This window comes from Spermophilus citellus, assembly GCF_964194105.1.
Source record: "Spermophilus citellus genome assembly, chromosome: 13".
Lineage (NCBI taxonomy): Eukaryota > Metazoa > Chordata > Mammalia > Rodentia > Sciuridae > Spermophilus > Spermophilus citellus.
This window is the reverse complement of record NC_138193.1, coordinates 114,949,051-114,965,363: the sequence shown is the minus strand read 5'-3', so window position 1 is coordinate 114,965,363 and position 16,313 is coordinate 114,949,051. Positions and strand designations below refer to the sequence as shown.

The window sequence follows — 16,313 nt, the reverse complement described above, 5'->3', positions numbered from 1 at the left end:
GTGACCTCGAAACCAGGCAATGGGGTATTGAAAAGCCTGTGCTGTTTTCCATCTCACCAGGACAAACTCATGGCTCCATCAACCAAGTCACTCCGCCTGTAGGCAGATAAAAGCAGAGGGCAAGCACAGGCGTGGTAGGGCAAGCAAAGGTGTGGTGAGAATGAGCATAGGTGGGGTGAGGTCAAGCAGAGGTAGGGTGAGGGCAAGCACAGGTGGGGTAAGGCCAAGCACAGGTGTGTGGGGGCAAGCACAGGTGTGGTGAGAACAAGCACAGGTGTGGTGAGAACAAGCACAGGTGTGGTGAGGGCGAGCACAGGTGTGGTGAGGGCAAGCACAGGTGTGGTGAGGGCGAGCACAGGTGTGGTGAGGGCGAGCACAGGTGTGGTGAGGGCGAGCACAGGTGTGGTGAGGGCGAGCACAGGTGGGTGAGGGCGAGCACAGGTGGGTGAGGGCAAGCACAGGTGTGTGAGGGCAAGCACCGGTGTGGTGAGGGCAAGCACAGGTGTGGTGAGGGCAAGCACAGGTGTGGTGAGGGCAAGCACAGGTGTGTGGGGGCAAGCACAGGTGTGGTGAGAACAAGCACAGGAGTGTGAGGGCAAGCACAGGTGTGTGAGGGCAAGCACAGGTGGGTGAGGGCAAGCACAGGTGGGTGAGGGCAAGCACAGGTGTGTGAGGGCAAGCACAGGTGGGTGAGGTCAAGCACAGGTGGGTGAGGTCAAGCACAGGTGTGGTGAGGGCAAGCACAGGTGGGTGAGGTCAAGCACAGGTGTGGTGAGGGCAAGCACAGGTGTGGTGAGGGCGAGCACAGGTGGGTGAGGGCAAGCACAGGTGTGTGGGGCAAGCACAGGTGTGGTGAGAACAAGCACAGGTGTGGTGAGAGCAAACAGAGGTGTGGCAAGGGCAAGCACAGAAGTGTGAGGGCAAGCACAGGTGTGTGAGGGCAAGCACAGGTGTGGTGAGGGCAAGCACAGGTGTGGTGAGGGCAAGCACAGGTGTGGTGAGGGCAAGCACAGGTGGGTGAGGGCAAGCACAGGTGTGGTGAGAACAAGCACAGGTGTGTGAGGGCGAGCACAGGTGTGGTGAGGGCGAGCACAGGTGTGTGGGGGCAAGCACAGGTGTGGTGAGAACAAGCACAGGTGTGGTGAGGGCAAGCACAGGTGTGGTGAGGGCGAGCACAGGTGTGTGGGGGCAAGCACAGGTGTGGTGAGAACAAGCACAGGTGTGTGAGGGCGAGCACAGGTGTGGTGAGGGCGAGCACAGGTGTGGTGAGGGCGAGCACAGGTGTGGTGAGGGCAAGCACAGGTGGGTGAGGGCAAGCACAGGTGTGGTGAGAACAAGCACAGGTGTGGTGAGGGCAAGCACAGGTGTGGTGAGGGCGAGCACAGGTGTGTGGGGGCAAGCACAGGTGTGGTGAGAACAAGCACAGGTGTGTGAGGGCGAGCACAGGTGTGGTGAGGGCGAGCACAGGTGTGGTGGGGGCGAGCACAGGTGTGTGGGGGCGAGCACAGGTGCGGTGAGGGCAAGCACAGGTGCGGTGAGGGCAAGCACAGGTGCGGTGAGGGCAAGCACAGGTGTGGTGGGGGCAAGCACAGGTGTGGTGGGGGCAAGCACAGGTGTGGTAAGAACAAGCACAGGTGTGGTTTGAACAAGCACAGGTGTGGTGAGGGCAAGCACAGGTGTGGTGAGGGCAAGCACAGGTGTGGTGAGAACAAGCACAGGTGTGGTGGGGGCAAGCACAGGTGTGGTGAGGGCAAGCACAGGTGTGGTGAGGGCAAGCACAGGTGTGGTGAGGGCAAGCACAGGTGGGTGAGGGCAAGCACAGGTGTGGTGAGGGCAAGCACAGGTGTGGTGAGGGCAAGCACAGGTGTGGTGAGAACGAGCACAGGTGTGGTGAGAACAAGCACAGGTGTGGTGAGGGCAAGCACAGGTGTGGTGAGAACGAGCACAGGTGTGGTGAGAACAAGCACAGGTGTGGTGAGGGCAAGCACAGGTGTGGTGAGAACGAGCACGGGTGTGTGAGAACAAGCACAGGTATGGCGAGAATGAGCACAGGTGTGGTGAGGGCAAGCACCGGTGTGGTGAGAACGAGCACAGGAGTGTGAGGGCAAGCACAGGTGTGTGGGGGCAAGCACGGGTGTGGTGAGGGCAAGCACGGGTGTGATGAGAACGAGCACAGGAGTGTGAGGGCAAGCACAGGTGTGGTGAGAACGAGCACAGGTGTGTGAGAACAAGCACAGGAGTGTGAGAACAAGCACAGGTATGGTGAGAATGAGCACAGGTGTGGTGAGGGCAAGCACAGGTGTGTGGGGGCAAGCACAGGTGTGGTGGGGGCAAGCACAGGTTTGGGAGAGCAAACAGGTGTGGTGAGAGTAAGGACAGGTGTGGTGAGGGCAAGCACAGGTGTGGTAAGAGCAAGCGCAGGTGTGGTGAGGGCAAGCTCGTTCTCCATACACATGTGAAGATACAGTGCACAGGGGCCATCTCAGCATTGAGCAGAGGGACTCAGTCAAGGCCAACCAGACCTGTGGGCGGAGCACAATTTCCAGCCTCCAGAATCCACAGCCATGAACTCTGCTGTTTAAAGGCTACCCGGTGGCTGGTATTTTGTCACAGCAGCTGCATGGACCAAGGCAGCTTCTTGGCTTTCCCACTGGATTCACTGGTAAGCAACTCTGCTGACGTGTGCGGGGAGACACCCACTGGGTTGCTGAGAGGATGGACTGATACGCGCTTCTGAGCCAGTGTTTAGTGAACAACTGAATGAGTGTCTCTTTGCTGTGAATAGTTACCTATACTTCCCGTACTGTTTGGCCAAACTCTTGTACTCTGGGTCTTCCTAGAATGGGCTGTGCCTACACAATGCGTATTACAAGTGTTCCCTCCTCATCATCCCCTCTTTCTAATACTCCCCTTTAGTTACATGGGAAAAGGGGGACTGTGATGCCCATTCCCACTATACAATGGAGACTTTAAGAAAGCTTTAAAAGATGGCATTTTGGGTATGGACCCAGAACACCATGAGACGGTTCTTCTGCATAGACTAAGGTCTGTTGGGCAAAATTCCAGGGTCCTTGTGAAAGCTGATGGACGGCATCAGTAACAAGCTGGTGAGCAGGGCAGCAGCTCCTAGGTGTCAGTTTTTAAAACCCTGCTCTTAGGGATGCCTAGGTCTGGTGTGATTAGCCAGCACTGGCACGGATCCCATCGAAACCTGATCACACTTTGACGGTGACACTGTCATCGGCAGGGCAATCGCAGCACAGGATCTGTGAAAACATCCAACATTGTCTAACCCTCAAAGGCAACTTTTCCAAGGTGTTGAGAATAACTATCAATTCGCTCTTTGTAACATTTAACCAGAGCCAATTTCCACTCTTCTGGCACACTGAATTAAAAAGAAAAAAATAAAGAGGCAACGTCCTGTCTGGTGGGCCCCCATGTGGCTTCTCTCCCCCTCCCCAGTCTCAACACCCAGGCTTGTGCCCTTTCCTGCCTTCCAACAAGGTCCTCACACACAGTGGCCTGCCTGCCACTCCAGTGTGACATTTACTGCATCTGCACAGCAGGTTTCCTCCCAGCAGCTGGCTCAGGAGGCCAGGTTGGCTGGCCACTGTGCAGAGCCACAGGATGCAGAATGCCACCAGAGAAACATACCATGTTGAAGAGCATGCCTAACTCCGTCCACACCTGGATCATGGTGGCAGGAGCAAGGACAATACAACAGCTGACGGTCCTCAAACTTACCCCCATCTTTCAAAAGCTTGTCGTGACTGATTTTAGTAACTTCTCCTTTAAAGGAGATTTTCATCATCCAAGAAAACAAGGCGATTTGTGTGACTGCTCTTGATACACCACTTGGGGAACAGTGCCCAACAGGAATGTGCCCATGTTCCCAGTGTTTTGACTTTGCTTCCACTCGCCAGCAGGGAACATTCATCTGCAGGTGAGGGGCACGGCTCCTAAGCAGCTGGAGGGCCTCTTGATCATCAAAGGCAATGGAGACCACACAATCACCCTGTTGTGGCTAATCAGCCAGTGAAGCCCCGGTGATGATGAAGCACTGTGCAGACTCTCAGAAATAATCACCTCCTTCCCCTCACAGTTCCAGGAAACCTCCTCTCCATCTGGGCTCCTGAGACAGTGGTGTAAACCTCAGCGGGCAAGTGTAAAGTGCAGGAGGTGTTAGCGAACGCGGTGGGTCTACAGCCGGTAGCCCAGTGTTAATGTCCATTCTGCACACTGAAAAAAAAGTCTAACTATGAGTTTCATGTGTGTCCCAAGGAGAAACCCAGCTCTGCAGAAGCACAACACATGCCACAATAAGCACTGTAAAGAGATCTTCCATGTCTGCTCCCCAAAAGTGAAAAAGCACAGTCCGCTGCAAGTACAATACTAGGGTCAACCCCTCTCAGCATCAGGGTCTACAGCAGTGGCAAGGCAGACTCTAATGCTACTCGTGTATCGATGCCCCAAATTGTTCCAGAAAGAATTTAAGTTAGCCCACAGACCAATGTGAAATATGGCCGTGTGAGATGAACTGAAGGTGGTCAGGACATCACACCACACCAGAGGGTGAAAGATGCCTAGGGCCCCCTGGGCCTGCACCCACTCCAGTCAGGGAGCAGCCTCTGCTCACAGACTTCACCCAGGAGGGAGTGGTCTGGACGGCTCCCGCCCTGCGGCTGTATGCCACGGCCCTGTGCAGGTAGGTTCCCCTCTGATCACAGACTTCACCCAGGAGGGAGTGGTCTGGACGGCTCCCGCCCTGCGGCTGTATGCCACGGCCCTGTGCGGGTAGGTTCCCCTCTGATCACAGACTTCACCCAGGAGGGAGTGGTCTGGACGGCTCCCGCCCTGCGGCTGTATGCCACGGCCCTGTGCGGGTAGGTTCCCCTCTGATCACAGACTTCACCCAGGAGGGAGTGGTCTGGACGGCTCCCGCCCTGCGGCTGTATGCCACGGCCCTGTGCGGGTAGGTTCCCCTCTGATCACAGACTTCACCCAGGAGGGAGTGGTCTGGACGGCTCCCGCCCTGCGGCTGTATGCCACGGCCCTGTGCGGGTAGGTTCCCCTCTGATCACAGACTTCACCCAGGAGGGAGTGGTCTGGACGGCTCCCGCCCTGCGGCTGTATGCCACGGCCCTGTGCGGGTAGGTTCCCCTCTGATCACAGACTTCACCCAGGAGGGAGTGGTCTGGACGGCTCCCGCCCTGCGGCTGTATGCCACGGCCCTGTGCGGGTAGGTTCCCCTCTGATCACAGACTTCACCCAGGAGGGAGTGGTCTGGACGGCTCCCGCCCTGCGGCTGTATGCCACGGCCCTGTGCGGGTAGGTTCCCCTCTGATCACAGACTTCACCCAGGAGGGAGTGGTCTGGACGGCTCCCGCCCTGCGGCTGTATGCCACGGCCCTGTGCGGGTAGGTTCCCCTCTGATCACAGACTTCACCCAGGAGGGAGTGGTCTGGACGGCTCCCGCCCTGCGGCTGTATGCCACGGCCCTGTGCGGGTAGGTTCCCCTCTGATCACAGACTTCACCCAGGAGGGAGTGGTCTGGACGGCTCCCGCCCTGCGGCTGTATGCCACGGCCCTGTGCGGGTAGGTTCCCCTCTGATCACAGACTTCACCCAGGAGGGAGTGGTCTGGACGGCTCCCGCCCTGCGGCTGTATGCCACGGCCCTGTGCGGGTAGGTTCCCCTCTGATCACAGACTTCACCCAGGAGGGAGTGGTCTGGACGGCTCCCGCCCTGCGGCTGTATGCCACGGCCCTGTGCAGGTAGGTTCCCCTCTGATCACAGACTTCACCCAGGAGGGAGTGGTCTGGACGGCTCCCGCCCTGCGGCTGTATGCCACGGCCCTGTGCAGGTAGGTTCCCCTCTGCTCACAGACTTCACCCAGGAGGGAGTGGTCTGGACGGCTCCCGCCCTGCGGCTGTATGCCACGGCCCTGTGCAGGTAGGTTCCCCTCTGATCACAGACTTCACCCAGGAGGGAGTGGTCTGGACGGCTCCCGCCCTGCGGCTGTATGCCACGGCCCTGTGCGGGTAGGTTCCCCTCTGATCACAGACTTCACCCAGGAGGGAGTGGTCTGGACGGCTCCCGCCCTGCGGCTGTATGCCACGGCCCTGTGCGGGTAGGTTCCCCTCTGATCACAGACTTCACCCAGGAGGCTGTATGCCGAGGCCCTGTCCGAGTAGGCTCCTCTTACGGTGGCAGCAGGCACGGGGACCACCTCACTGCCAAGGGAGCAGGGAAGAAAGGTCTGCCACTTATTTCTGATGAGTAAAGTCAGGTGGCACTGAGTGTCAAAGAGAGGCTGTGGCAGCCCATGAGCTTAGAGAAGAAACGGCATTGGCCATTCCAAATCACCCCACTCACAGGACTGCAGGGCCTGAAGAGAAATGGCCAGCCCACGCTGACAGCACAAGCAGCTGCATGTCTGAAGAGGGGGTGCAGGGCCAGGCCTAACTATGCTGCCTTTCCCAGAGCAAATGCATGCCGACCCCAGAAGTGACTCCAGAGTGCATGGGGCAGGCCAGGCACAGTACTGCCTGCCTATGATCCCAGCCACTCGGGAGGCTGAGGCAGGTCTCCTCCTGCAAGACTGAGGCAGCCTGGACAACCTGTTGAGTCCCTACTCAAAACAAGGGAGCTGAGGGTGTGTCTCAGTGGCAATACTCCCTGGATTTGTTTGCCAGTAACCCCCCAAAAACAAAGAGTGCAGAGGAGAAGCATGCTAGAAAACAAATAAGCAGCTCCTCCAGGAAGCTCAGCTGGTTCATATTTACATTTGGAAAAGGACTAGCTAGAGGACACTGGACACTCTGAGACCATTCTGATAAAGATAAGTCAACATATCCAGCAGCCAAAACAACTTTCAGATCACAGGTGATGACGGTCACAAATGGCTCCTTCTAGAAGCCCTTTTAGCTGGGATGCAACGAGGTGCTTCTGAAGTCCTGGGTCGGAATGCCCACCACCAGTCCCAGCACCCCAACGCAGAATGCACAAGCCCAAGTGCATTCTCCTGGGTGCTGAGGACCCAGCCTGGAGCCAGCCTTCCTCTGTGCCCAGAGCTGTCCTGGGTGCTGAGGACTCAGCCTGGAGTGCGCCTCTCTCTGTGCCTGGTGCTGTCCTTGGTGCTGAGGACGAGGCCTGGGACAGGGCTCCTCTATATCTGGTGCTGTCCTTGTTGTTGACAACAAGGTCTGGAGCCCACCTCCCTCTGTGCCCAGTGCTGTCCTTGATGCTGAGGACTGGAGCCCATCTTCCTTTGTGCCTGGCACTGTCCTTGGTGCTGAGGATGCAGTCTTGAGTCCAGGTCTCCTCCTGGCACTGTCCTCTGTGCCCAAACCCACCTACTCTGTGCCTGGAGCTGCACTTGGTGCTGGCCTTCCATATCTGCTGGGGCGTGCCACCCAATGTGCTGAGTGCTGTCCTCAGGCTGAGGACACAGCCTAGAGCCCTTCTCCCTGTGTCTTGAGCTCTCTGGCCTGGCATTGTCCTGGGTGCCTGAACCAGCCTCCTCTGCACCTGGTGCTGTCCTTGGTGCTCATAAGGTGGCTTAGAGCCCGGCTCTCTTGCCCGTCTTCCCTGAAGATGGAGCCCTGAGCCTGACCGAGTTGGTGTTTCAGAGGAAGCTGGGACTCCACAGAGAACATCACCCCCAAGTGTGAACAGAAGCGGGAACACCAAGCAGAGATGGCAGCCATGAGGATGAAGCCCCCTGTGACGTCGGGCATTCATGGTGGATGGGTGGGCCCTTGATTCTTTAGAGGACACTCAAGCTGGGCACTAGAGGTCTTTTCACAGTGGGAGCTGCTGGCAATCACTCTGTCAACCCTGTTTGTTGGGGGGCTGAAAACAGCATGACGGGTGTCCTAGGTCAGGACTGAATACTGCTCCCCAACAAATGGATGCTGAAATGGCTGAGGACAGATGCGCCCAACACTTCCCCTTGGGGGAGACAGGGAAAGCACACCCCAAGCCAGCAGGGCATATGACCTGAGGCGGGGAGACCTGGTGGATGGAGCATGGGAACTAGATAGCTTTCCTGCATGCTCTCCGACAGCCACCAGCATTGTTCAGGAAAGTCTAAGGGCCTCTCCTAGTGATGCTCAGTGTCGACTGATAAGCCAAAAGCAAAGCATGCCCCTGATCACTGTGTCCAGCCCCCAATGGATCCATCACACTTGTGACTTAAATTTTCAAAACTAAAATTTCTTGTCTAATAAACCTTGGAATCACTGAAGATTCTTCAAAGAATAACCCTGACTACACCCAGTGTTGGTGAGGACACAGGCTGGTCCTTGTGCACTGTGGGGGACATCAAATATCCCTGGTGACACTCAGTGCTGGTGAGGACAGTCCTTGTGCATTGCAGGGAACATTGAATATCCCTGACCACACCCAGTGCTGGCGAGGACAGAGGCTGGTCCACACGCACAACAGCGAGACATAAAATGTGCAGTCACTCTGGAAAATAAGTACCCTTTCTTAAGAACCCAGGGCACTACGGCAGAGCCAGTCGGCAAGGGCAGTGCGTGCTGACACTGACTGCGGCTTTACACGTGACGGACCCAAGCTGGCAAAGCCCCAGCATCCTCCAGCAGGTTCGGGTTAGACAGACGGTGGTGCATGGTACCAGATAATACTCCTCAGCAACCAAAGGGAACTGGCTATTAGTCAGCACACACAACAATCCAGGGAATTAAAAAGTCAGTATCAAGGTTACACAGTGCATAACTTCACTTATATAATCTTCTAGAAATGACCAAATTAGGGATGAAGCACAGAATAGTGCTTGCAGATATTAAAGAAGGAAGGACCCGTGGGCGAGCTGCTCTAGACTGTTCTGGAGGCTCCCACGCAAGCACAAGGACCCACACAGGGCTGGCAAAATGTGCAGAGCCGACGTGCAGGTGGTGGCCTCTCACTGCTGCCACAGGTACCAAGGAGACCGGTGGAGGGCGTACAGGGTTTGTGCTCTCCCTACAACTGCTGCTGAATCTGCAATGACCTCAATGTGAAACACTCAAAACAGACACACGGGGAAAAATATGCACTGATGTTTAGATGACAGAGAAGAGCTCAAGAAATGCTTTGAACAGCAGCAGCAAAGTCAGAACAGATAGCACTCCAGTGACTCTGAGAACAGCCGACTGTGTTTAAACACCACAACCACTTCACAACAAGCCTCCCTTTCATGGGAGGTGTGCATGGTGCAGTTTAGTGTCCCAAGCTAATATTCAGCATTCAGTTCCTGACAAGGCGTGTGTGCGCACGCATGCGCGCGCACACACACACACAGCCTGCTCTCTGGATTGCATCTGACAGGTGCGTGCACAAGGTAGGCAGCCAGGAAAGCAGCCTGATGGCTCCACAGCCCCTCCTGAGCTCACCATCTCTGCTCTCATGGTCCTCCCTGAGCAACTTCTGGCCCACCTGGGGCTGGTCTGCTCCCACACCACTGTGCCTCCAGGGACGAGGGACACACACAATGTGCATGCTTATAGACACCTACACAAATGTCTGCTTGCTGGGCAATGTGGCCACTGAATGTGGGACTCTGGATGGAACTGTGAGACATGCACAGGGAATCTAAAGGTGGGCAGCCAAGTGACAGCACGAAAGCAACTGCTCCTGGGGCCTCAGGACTCACCAGCCACCAACTCCGCAAGGTCGGGCATGAGGTGAATACTCAAGGCAGCTCTCTAACAAGGAAGAACCACGGAGCAGGCGGAAGCAAAACCACGGTAAAATCAAATCCTCCTCAGTGATGTGGGGCCTCCTGAGCTCAGACTGCCTGACTGTGCACTGCTCCAAAACCTTGTCAAGGACCAGGCCTCGCAATGGAGCCTGGACCAACACTCAGCCCTGTCCGAGTGTCACCTCAGGACACTCAGTCCTTGAGCAGCCTGACTCGCAGCTTCCTCTAGGGCTCTGGCACACAGCTCATTAGGACTCATCACCACAACTTCCTGCCCACGACACTCTGAGTCTCCCCCGGAGACAGGGACTCCTTGAGGCCAGGTCCCAGAACTCACCTACTGTCCCTAGAGCCTAGGAGGGCGCATGCAGCAGATGCTTGGCAAGCATGTTATGGGTTGGATCTGTTTCACTGGCACAGCTAGGACAGAAGCAAGCGTAGGGAGGTACAGGCCTCTTTCCGGATGCATGAGAGTGCACACACACACACACACACATCCAAGTGTCGCTGTACTAAGCAAAGTGATCGCGGTCACTACAAGTACCCATAACGTCATGCCCCCGAGTCCCTCCTGGAAATCATGGCCTCTGATGTTATCATGGTTTCAGCACCATCAGAGTCCAGCCATGACTGCTGTGCAAAGGCGCCTCTGGAGTGGCTAGGCGAGTGGACACAGCCAACCTCTGACGACACAGGCAGCAACTGGCCAGAAAGCCTCTACAAATGGCAGTCACATCTCCTGTCGCCTGACACACCACAGGACTGATGGGGAAAACAAAGCTGAAGTCACAGAGACAACAGAAGGCCTAGGACATGGTCAACCAGGCACACAGCCTTCAAGCAAAGGCCATGGGAAGAGAGCTGGCTGCCCTCGGCGTGAGGCACGACCTGTGGAAAGCGCAGCACAGGGCAGGCTGATTCTGTCAGGTGACTGTGGGCAACACTGCTTAGACCAAGAGGAAAAGAAGGGACACAGGCTCTGCACCATGCATATAGTGAGCTTCCAGAAGCAAGGTTAATCTAGAACACAACAAGGACCCCCACACACACTAAAAACAAAACAAAACAAAACAAAAACAAATGGAGGCACAGCGTCTGTCAAGAGTGCAGGTGGTCCCTGCGCAGAATGAGGCCCCTGAGCAGCCTGCAGGCTCGTCCTAGGCCTATGCCACGTGCAGCATCCTACCAGGCCACATTGCCATGGGCTGTGTTGTCCAGGTGACAGAGCAGCTCCAGGGTCTGGGCGGTGCTTGCAGAGTCGTCGGGGGACTCCTGGCTTCCGGACTCCAGCTCCTTGGGCATCCTCCACACGGCCGCACGTGCCTGGACTCGGCTGTCGGAGGCTGAGCAACAGAGGAGAAAGTCAGCAGGGTGTCTGCAGACAGCACAGCACACTTGCCCGGCCGCGGCTGCCCCGTCTGCTGGGCAGGTGGCAGCAGCTCCAGGCACCGCCCAGAGACAACAGCAGTGAGCCCACCTTGTCCTTGATTTAAAGCCTTCATTGTGGTTCAAAAAAAAATTTAATTTCCTCAAAATCAATTTCCTCCCACTGTTTTCCAACGGCTCTTCAAAGTAGGAGCCAAACAAGGGATGAGGAAACCTTCAGCAGGCACGCAGCTCGTGTCTGAGGGGCTCTAAATAGGTCTCTCTGCTCACGGCTTTCAGGGGCCTCCTAAACAGGTGCTGGGCACGTGAGATGTCCGGAAACGCTGCCACGCCTGGGCCTGCCCCGTTCACCCGAGATGCTGAGCGTCAGGTCTCAGAGGGCAAGGCCACTCAGAGATGCCTGAAGATGGACACCCCACTCGTGCCCCGGCAGCCAGCAGAGAGCAGCCCCACACCTGCAGCCCCTCCATGACGTCCCCCCACCACCACTAACACGGTGTCCTCACGGCTCTGCCTCCAGTGGCCCCACAGCCTGCTTGCTCAGCCTTTCACTCCTCAGGGCCCAGGAACCTGGCTTTCCCCGCGCCCCCTGAAAAGCCACTGGGCGAACAAGCTGAGAAGGGCCGGGGCCAGCACTTGGCCTCCAGAAAGTTCTCAGTGTGTCCAAGTTCTACAAAATCAAATGAAACACGAAATTCCTAAACAGAAACCCTTCTGAATTTTGCTTTCCATTTAATTTTAAATTGCAAATGTGCTAAACACCTTCCTTTCTCTTTTAAAGACCACCTCAATGATCAGGTCCAAATATTAAGCAATCAAGTGGCATCAAGTGAAGACCACGACACACCCTGTCGGATGTTAGAAGAAAACGCACCTGGCAGTGGCATTCCCTACACAGGAACGAAGACACCACGCGGGCCCCGCGCAGGGATGAGGCCTCAGGAGTGTGAAAGCATGCCACCCACCTGGTTTGGATGGTCGCTCACCTCGACCCCACAGGTGAGCCACAGGTGTCCGTAGCAGTGGACACGAGGACAGCACACGAGGCCTCCTGGCTGCCATCTCCATCCGCAGTCAAACACCAGCCTGCAGGAGGGCCCCAGTGCTCCTCTCACATGCTCGGTCAGTGTTAAGAAAACACGGAACTCTTAGAGGGAATCCCACAGAGAGCGGTGTGCCCACACGGTAACGCTAACACCTCTGCCAACTAGGGGAAGGCGAGGCCCAGTGCCTTCCGCTTCCATCTCCACAGACGTCCATTTCCTGCTGAGACGCGTGGCCACGCAGCGCCCCTGCAGAGCCCCGGGGTGCCAGGAGAAGGCCCAGAGGGAGCCAGCAGCTCTACCTGGGAGAGCAGGGGAGCCCTGCAGCGCTGACCCAGCCGAGGGGCCCACTCGGCCACCTTCCTAAGGGTCAGAGACAGACACCCCACCTGAGGCATGGAGGACTACGGACCCCAGAAGAAAGGGAAGCACCAGGACCACGGCGGCAGGAGGAGTAAAACAGCCATTCTGTGATCGACCAGCCTGTGGCCGACGCCCCTGGCCCAGGTCCTGTGCTGCAGGACTCTGCCCAGCTACATTCCAGAACTGCCTGCTCATGCAACTCCTTGGCCACTTCCTGTGACCACAAAGGCTAAAACACTCCAATCGCTGCCTCCCTTCAAAGTCTGCCTCAGGTAGGAGGCCCAAGTGACACGCTGGGCGTCTAAGAGGCTTCACTCCTGTCCGTGCACATCACCACCTGCCACACTAGAGGTCATCACCTCGACAGTGTGGGGTCAGCAATGTTATGAAACAGATGTGAGCTGTCCCCCCAAAGCGTCTGTGAGACAATGCAAGAAATCTCAAAGGTGAAACGGCTGGTCTGAGCCCCCTAACTTAGTCAGCACGTTAGTCCACCTGGAGGGGTTAACTGGGCGGTGACTGGAGCAGGTGGGGTGTGCCTCTGGGGTTTATATTTTGTCCCTAATGAGCCAAGAGTAGTCTCTTCCTGCTTCCTGTCATGTCCTGAGCTGCTTTCTTCCACCACACTCTTCTGCCACCGTGTTCTGCCTCACCTTGGAGCCAGAGTAATGCAGTCAGATGTCTATGGACCCAGACCTCTGAAACCATGAATCTCAAATAGATTTCTCCTCCTCTAAAATTGTTCTTGTTGGGTCTTTTGGCCACAGCAGCAAAAAAGTTGACTACAACAGCCACTGAGCAACCAAAGACAACACCACAATAAACGCACACCCCCACCAGGGGCTCCCCAAAGCCCCCGGAACAGGCCCAAGAGGAGCTAAAGACATAACCCACCAGGAGAGGAGAGAGAAGGAAACTTTCAAAGCTGGAAAGCAAGTGGCCCAGAGCCCAAAGATTTAACCCAAGAAAATGGACTCCTGGCACAGCACAGGTAAAGCTTAAAACACAGTCCTCTCGTCCGCGGCCCACACAGGCAAGATATGCTGTGCCCCGCTATGTGTAGTGAGCTGGCCACAAAATACGGCAAAAAATCACGACACAAATAATTTTGAAAAGCGAGGGCGTGATGCCTCTGCGACCTTAAGGTCCTGCCTCCACACTCGAAGGAGATAGTGAGCCCACGGTTTTTATTTTTATATGGTGGATACACAAAGGCTTTTCCATAGAATGTTCTTTACCCAGTAAGGCAGGGGGTGGGCTGTCCAAGCCCGAAGGGTAACACCCAACTCTGGAGCTACAGAGCAGCCTCCATGGCCAAGTAAAGACTAAAGTCATGTGCTTTGCGTAATAAGCCACAGAATGACTTGCAATGGCAGACCAAACCTCCTTAGCTTCAAGGCCAAGTAGAGGCTTTGCAAACAGCTCAGAGTGGCCCCCCACAGTCCCCTAAACTTGGACCCATTCAGTGGTCATCTCTGTGGCCCACACACGTAAAATGCGATTGACACACTGGGCAGCTTATGACATGTCCATCCTGGGTCTGTGGCCATGGAAGGTCAAGGGGAAGCCTCTTGGGATGTGGACACACACACCTACTCCAGGGATCAAGGAGATGGAGGGGCATGGCTTGGATCACTTCACACTGGCCTCTGCAGAAGGGCAGCAGGCCCTAGACAATGACTGTAGACTACACTAAGATTCACAAAGCAGGAGGCCTGCTCACAGATGTGGCACCAGATGTGGACTCAAAGCACTCACAGCCTCTAGAACATGATGTCTGCACACTGTCTCCAGAAGCACCTGCCCGCCCCAGTGAAGAATCAGGTCAGGAGCCGCCTGTGTGCACAGCAGAGGAAACCAGCCCACAGGCTGCTGCGGAGCCAGGGCAGCTCCCCTCCTCCAGTCACACCAGAGTCCAGAGCTCTGGACACCCCGGGAGCACCACTTGACCCAGTGCACCGATGACGGCACACTGCCTGGGCAGCAGAAGGGTGCAAGAGGCAGGCTGTCGAGACTCAGGGACCTGCCACTCCAGCGAGGTTCAAGGGAAGAGCAGGACATATGAACGAGAAACCAACGGTGCTGCGTCACACCCACCCAGGAGGTGTGGTGCGCAGCTAGCCTCCTCGCACTGCAGGTGATGCCCCTAAGACACTGGGTCCACCCAGCAGGAGAGGCTGAGTGGCCCTGTCATGAGTCCAGCTGGGGAGGAGGCAGCTAGCCCCACCTTGGGGTCACACTACCTCGGGGGGACCCTGCTACCATGGAAGGTGTCAATGGCAAAAGCGCGCAGCGCAATGCTGCAGGAAGGCCATGCTATCTCCAGCAGAGAGACTCCATGTGAGAACCAGCTCTGCCATGCTGCTGGGCCCTGACAGGCAGGACCCTGACCCTGGGCCACTCACAAGTCATGCCCAGTCATACCGACCAGGTCATGGAGTCAGACAGTCAGCAGCTATCCACTACAAAGACAGAGCACCCAGGACACAGCCAGGAAGACCGGGAGTGGAGGGGTGGCACAGAAGTACCGAGTAGGTACCTAGATGACACAGGACTCAGCAGCACCCCAAGACCACTTGTGGACCCTGTATTCCTTGCTGAAGGAGAAAGAAGAGGCTGGGCCAGCTTATGGATGGGAGGGCGCAGCACAGAGGCACAAGCCAGAGAGGGGCAGCAGCCCTCCAACAAGCCACATTCTAGAGAAGATGCCTGGGAGCCACGATGTGAGAAGACCCTGCCTCCAGGCGCAGGCCATAAGCACTGCACCAACCATCTTTGTAGCACACAAGGCACGAGGCACACACTCAAGGGTGTGTCCAGTGGCCTGGCTGGCTGGTCAGCACACTAGAAAGAAAAAGACTGAAAGAATGGAGACCCACAGGGCCAGCTGGGGTCACGGGGACACCCAGGCCTCATCTACCTGTAGAAATGGAGAGTTCCTTCTCCCCGGAACAGACGGCCCCAAGTGTGAGCACACAATCAGGGAAGCCACTGTATGATGGGAGCACAAAGGAGCGAGCCCCCACCACAGGACTCATGCCCACCACAGTTCCCACCGAGGCTGTGGGGCCAACAGAGCCGTGGACTGTCCAGCACGGGCACCTCCTGTTGCAGCACATACACAGAAGTAGGTACTCATGCATAGCTTTGTGCCCCCCAGCAGCTGGTGGTGTGGTACAAGGAGCTTTATTTTTAATTAATGAAAACTATGTATTTATAGTGTATTAACAAGACATGGAGCCAGTAACACACACTGTGCCTGACATACTTATTTTGTTGTTGCTGCTGCTGTTGTTAAAAACACCTAAAATTATCTCTCACCAATTTCCAGGCACACAATACACTGGTATGAACCCCAGTTACCAGGAGGCACCCGAGGAACTTACCTGGAACTCACTCCTTATGGCTGGCTCCCTGCTGACCAACCTCTCCCCTGTGCCCAGGCTGACTCTGTCCCTGGTGACAACCACTATCCCCCTACTCTGTGAGCTGGTCTCAGCTTCCATATCCAAGTGAGATGACGAAGAGCTCCCAGGCCCAACTCACTGCACTCAGCATGAGGTCCTCAGAGTTCATCCCAGTTGTCACAAGTAACAGGCTGAAGATCCAAGGTACACCTCTCTTTCCTTATCCGTCCTGGAGAATGTCCCCACCGTACCTATGTACCACATTTTCTTTATCTGTCCATCACCAATGGAAACTTTGGTGGATTCTGTATCCGGTCATCTTCAAGACACATGCCCTGAATGAACTGCGTAAATAAAGAAAGGAAGGGCTGGGCTGTAGCTCAGGGTGTAGCGCTTGCCTAACAAGGGT

General features: G+C 56.2%; 2 protein-coding genes across 5 annotated transcripts in view; both read right to left on the bottom strand.

Annotated features, from left to right (window-relative positions):
* Positions 1-16,313, bottom strand: part of ADI1 (acireductone dioxygenase 1) — a 214,875-nt gene that overhangs the window by 53,226 nt on the left and 145,336 nt on the right. The gene's annotated exons all lie outside the window — the stretch shown is intronic.
* EIPR1 (EARP complex and GARP complex interacting protein 1) overlaps positions 1-16,313 on the bottom strand; it is a 118,066-nt gene that overhangs the window by 37,950 nt on the left and 63,803 nt on the right. For all 4 annotated transcript variants that reach the window (XM_081264934.1, XM_081264933.1, XM_081264935.1 and 1 more), the window contains one exon: positions 10,892-11,048. In XM_081264934.1, the coding sequence (XP_081121060.1) occupies positions 10,892-11,048 (157 nt within the window). The remainder of the gene's footprint in view (positions 1-10,891; positions 11,049-16,313) is intronic.